This window comes from Lucilia cuprina, chromosome 6 (genome assembly GCF_022045245.1).
Source record: "Lucilia cuprina isolate Lc7/37 chromosome 6, ASM2204524v1, whole genome shotgun sequence".
Lineage (NCBI taxonomy): Eukaryota > Metazoa > Arthropoda > Insecta > Diptera > Calliphoridae > Lucilia > Lucilia cuprina.
In genome coordinates this window covers 59302842-59308145 of record NC_060954.1, presented here as the reverse complement: position 1 = coordinate 59308145, position 5304 = coordinate 59302842, and the positions used below count along the sequence as shown (strand labels likewise).

General features: G+C 31.0%; 1 protein-coding gene across 3 annotated transcripts in view; it reads left to right on the top strand.

The window, feature by feature from the left end:
* LOC111675721 (BTB/POZ domain-containing protein kctd15) overlaps window positions 1-4141 on the top strand; it is a 51210-nt gene extending 47069 nt beyond the window's left edge. For all 3 annotated transcript variants that reach the window (XM_046955338.1, XM_046955336.1, XM_046955337.1), the window contains exons 3-5: window positions 2363-2470; window positions 2553-3055; window positions 3121-4141. In XM_046955338.1, the coding sequence (XP_046811294.1) occupies window positions 2376-2470; window positions 2553-3055; window positions 3121-3563 (1041 nt within the window). In that variant the 5' untranslated portion in view covers window positions 2363-2375 and the 3' untranslated portion in view covers window positions 3564-4141. The remainder of the gene's footprint in view (window positions 1-2362; window positions 2471-2552; window positions 3056-3120) is intronic.
* The last annotated feature ends 1163 nt before the right edge of the window (window positions 4142-5304 follow it).

Sequence of the window (5304 nt, the reverse complement as noted above, 5' to 3'; positions counted from 1 at the left end):
TAGTTAGTTAGTTAGTTAGTTAGTTAGTTAGTTAGTTAGTTTGTTAGTTAGTTAGTTAATTAGTTAGTTAGTTAGTTAGTTAGTTAGTTAGTTAGTTAGTTAGTTAGTAAGTTAGTTAGCTAGTTAGTTAGTTAGTTAGTTAGTTAGTTAGTTAGTTAGTTAGTTAGTTAGTTAGTTAGTTAGTTAGTTAGTTAGTTAGTCAGTTAGTTAGTTAGTTAGTTAGTTAGTTAGTTAGTTAGTTAGTTAGTTAATTAGTTAGTTAGTTAGTTAGTTAGTAATTTTTATTTTCTTATTAGCAATTACCCCTCGTATTCCTACTGAAATAAATGTTAAAATATGAATCAAAAGAAACGAATGCGAATTTTTTGCTTCGATACACATTGACTTGGTCGACTTGACTTGAGCTAAATAGAATAGAGTTAGTTGAGAAAATGTTGTTGTTGTTTTAGTTGCAATAGTATTAGTTATATTATTGTTACTGTAGTTGTTGTAACTCTTAGTTATTCCAACTAAATGCCAACAGCTATATTTCTTCTTCGTCTATACGTATCTCAACATTTTCATCATCCTGTTCAACATCATCGTAGAAGACTTTTTCCACATTATCATCTCAACTCAACAGCATCATCATCGTCATTATTGCTGTTGCAGCAACAGCAGTAATAATAAACCCACACACAAATGTTGCAGGAGTAAGAGTGTGAATGTTGGAGTATTTCGGTTGCATGTACAATATCATAGTAAATGAGTGAGTTAGTGAGCAGAGGGTGTTTTCTTTGCCAATAGGCTTTTTGGGTTGTATGTATATTTATTTTTTTGTTTTTCCTTTTGGTAAATAGTCTATGTTGTCGTTGATGCTTTTTCTTGTTGTTTTTTCTTATCCTCGAGGCTTTCAACCGTAAGGTTTTTGTCTATGCTGAACTTTGTGCTAAATATTTGTTTAATACTGCGCTAACATGTTACGCTTTTCTAAAGCTTTTGTTTTAGTTTACAATTCTTCCCTCTTCTTACTTGGTTTCTATTTACACCCATATACCTTTTGTTGCAATATCAATCTCATTACTGCAACATAGAAAGAGTATATCTGCAGCAGCAGCAAAGGCAACAACTAACTACAACAACATTTTCCCTCATTTTGTTTTTATTGCCTTTAAGGGTTTAAAGCTTAAAATGTCATGTTGATTTTTTTTCTACACCACTAGTTCTCGTACTACTTACTACTTTGCTCGATATGACTTTTCTATTCTATTTCAATCCATTCTATGTTATATTATCTACATCCTGATTACCTAAGGGAATTTATTTTATTATATTTTTTTGTTTTAATGTTTTTTGTATAAAACTCTTCTAATTTGTATTTTGGAAAAATTTTTGTTTGATAAAGGATCACAGCATAAGTTTGTTGTTAGAAGCAAGTGAGTGAGTGTGTATGTGTAGGTATAAAAAATTAGTTTTTAAAATTAGTTATCAAGCATGGTGCCCGGAAGTTCGTGGTGGTTATACCATTTCTGTGGTCAAATATTTTGTGAAAGATTAACTGCAGGATAAAAATCATATAGATGGAAATTATAAAGCTCATTCTCTCTTGATTACTTTGGCTTTGTAAAGTAATGATTAACTACTTCACATTGGTTAGAAACATTTGCAATGTTTTTTCTTTCTAAATTGGATACATAAACTCACTTTAAAACTGCTGGAAAACTGAACCACATGTCATGATTACATGTTAGAAATCTATAGAGTTACTTTATGTATTAAAACATTAATGAGAGTTAAAATAAATATTTATCTTTTGTAAATTTTATAAAATTCTTAGCATTTATTCACACACACCCCTTTACCACCCACTCTATTCCTTCATTAACTCATACCAATCAATAGCCCTACCATTATAATATTTTTATTAATTTTTGATGTTCTATATTACTTTAGTTTTCATTGTACAACCTTATAAAGGAATGAAAAAAAAGGTTTAGCTTAAACTGAAAATATGCCTTAAGGTGGTCACAATGTATACAAGAATCAAAAATAAATCGCATGTGAATGTCAGACCAATAAGTTTCTCAAGTTTTTAGGCCACAAAGCTCATCTTTCCGTAAATATAAAGAAATTTACGTGGTGGTGGGGTCTGTCTGTGTGTGTGTAAAAGTGTTTCGGGCGATGTTTTAAAATAATTGTAAAAAGTTGTAAAAGAAACGAATACTTGTTGTGGTTACTTGTCATAAAATAAATATTTTAAACTAAATTAATCGAATAATACAATTTTTCGTGTAACTAACTAACTAACTAACTAACTAACAAAGTAACTAAACATTTAAACATTAACTTTTCTAATCAAAGCACCTTTTTATTTGCCTTTCAGAAAAAAATGCGATATGGATCGAGAGCGAGAAAGAGAAAACAAATCGTTGGAACCTAGGGATTTGTCAGCGACCGGTAGAATATATGCCAGAAATGACATCAAAATAAGGTAAATATTAAACACAAACAATTTGATTACATATACCTATATATTTAAATTAATTAATCTCTAACATATTTTCCCCTCACAGCGCCTCACCCACAGTTTCACCAACAATTTCCAATTCCAGCTCACCCACACCTACACCCCCAGCCAGTTCAGCAGTAACACCTTTAGGTTTACCGCCTGGTACAGTGGGTTCTGTTAGTGGTACTTCGGCTTCGGCCAGTACCGCAGGATCTGCTGGTAGTGCGGCTTCCTATTTACATGCGAATCATAAACCAATAACGGGTATACCTTGTGTAGCGGCCGCCTCACGTTATACCGCACCCGTGCACATTGATGTCGGCGGCACTATATACACCAGTTCTCTGGAAACATTGACCAAATATCCCGATTCAAAATTGGCTAAATTATTTAATGGTTCCATACCCATTGTTTTGGATTCGTTAAAACAACATTATTTTATAGATCGAGATGGTGGAATGTTTAGGCATATTTTGAATTTTATGAGAAATTCGAGACTGTTAATAGCAGATGATTTTCCAGATTTGGAGCTGCTGTTGGAAGAGGCGCGTTATTTTGAAGTAGAACGTGAGTTTTGGGATTTTAGTTGTAAGTAAAAATTGTTTAATTATATATTTTGTTTTTCTATTTAGCCATGATTAAACAATTAGAGAGCATGCGCAAAGATCGTGTACGTAATGGCAATTATTTGGTGGCGCCGCCTACTCCACCGGCACGCATTAAAACCAGTCCAAGAGCGGCAAATAATACGGAATATAACTATGAAGTGGTGGCTTTACATATATCACCCGATTTAGGTGAACGCATTATGCTCTCCGCCGAACGTTCGCTACTAGACGAAGTTTTTCCCGAAGTCAATCAAGCCACACAAACCAGTCGCAGTGGTGTGTCCTGGAATCAAGGCGATTGGCGCCAAATTATACGTTTCCCGCTCAATGGTTATTGTAAACTCAATTCTGTACAGGTGCTAACAAGGCTTTTAAATGCCGGCTTTACCATCGAGGCCAGCACAGGTGGTGGAGTAGAGGGTCAACAGTTTTCCGAATATTTACTTGTAAGACGTATACCAATGTGATAAACTGGATTAGATGTTAATAGTGATGATGTTTATGATGTCGATGACTTTGATGAAGTTTAATGTAATTTATTTAAAAGAAAACTTAAAACTAATTAATATTTAAATTTAAATGTGTTTAAGAGAACAACAACAAAGTTTTTTAAGGATTTTTTTTAGAGAAAACTCTGTATAACTTTAAACTAATTGTATGGTTTACAAAAGTAAATTGCTGAAAGCAAAAATCAAATATATACGATACTACAAACAATAGACAAGTTTAAAATGATATAAATAAAAATAGAAAAAAAAAAAGAAAATATTAAAATAAGGTAGAAAAGAGTTTTTGTGTAACACACATACCACATAGATACTCCCCAAAAAAAGTCATTTTAAAAACAAAATAAAGAAAAATATTTTCAAAGAATTTAATAAAAACTCAAACAGTAAGGATATACTAGTTGACAACAACTTTTACTTTAAATTACCATTCATTCCTTTCTTTTCTATTTAAATCATAAAAGAACTGATTTTTTAGTTAAATTGTAATAAATTTTAATTATTTTTTTAACTTCGTTTTTACTTTTTCTTTTGTAAAATATTCTTAAACGCGTATGTATGTATTTATTTAGTTTTAGTTCGATAAAATTTAATTTGTCTTAATAATTTATATAATAATTTTATAGTTAAACCCAATTTGTTAAAAGCAAAAGTATTTTATAAACTCTTACATACAAATAACCTATTCATAGTAAAATATTTGATAATGAAATTGAGATTTTTAAATGATTCATAAACAAGTATACAAACAAAGAAATAATAATAAAAATAAAACATCAATGTAATTTTTCTAAGTGTAGTTCCATCTTAAACATAAATAAAATTAATACCAGAAAACAGTTGTATCCGTGTAAGCAATTTAAATGTTCTCATTTGAACATTAAAATAATAAAGAAATTTAAAATATAAAAAGTTTTGACATTTTTTATTATGAAAAATTATGAATTGGGAAATAAAAGTGATCACAGATTTTAATTCTTTTTGCCCTAGGGCCTTCCGTTTAGCCAGAAAACGGACTTTTATGTTTTGACCCAAAAATTGAAATTTGGTGGGAAATATAAGTGATCACAGATTTTACCTTTTTGCCCTAGGGCCTTCCGTTTAGCCAGAAATAGACTTTTATGTTTTGAGCCAAAAATTGAATTTTGATAGGAAAAAAAGTGATCACAGATTTTAATCCTTCTTGCCCTAGGTCCTTCCATTTAGCCATAAAATGGACTTTTATGTTTTGAGCAAAAATTTTAGTTTAGTGGGAAATAAAAGTGATCACAGATTTTAATCCTTTTTGCCCTAGGGCCTTCCGTTTAACCAGAAAATGGACTTTTATGTTTTGAGTCAAAAATTGAATTTTAGTGGGAAATATAAGTGATCACAGATTTTAATCCTTTTTGCCCTAGGGCCTTCCGTTTAGCCAGAAAGTAGACTTTTATGTTTTGAGTCAAAAATTGAATTTTAGTGGGAAATATAAGTGATCACAGATTTTAATCCTTTTTGCCCTAGGGCCTTCCGTTTAGCCAGAAAATGGACTTTTACGTTTTGACTCAAAAATTTAATTTTGGTGGGAAATCTAAATGATCACAGATTTTAATCCTTTTTGCCCTAGGGCCTTCCGTTTAACCAGAAAATGGACTTTTATGTTTTGAGTCAAAAATTGAATTTTAGTGGGAAATATAAGTGATCACAGATTTTAATCCTTTTTGCC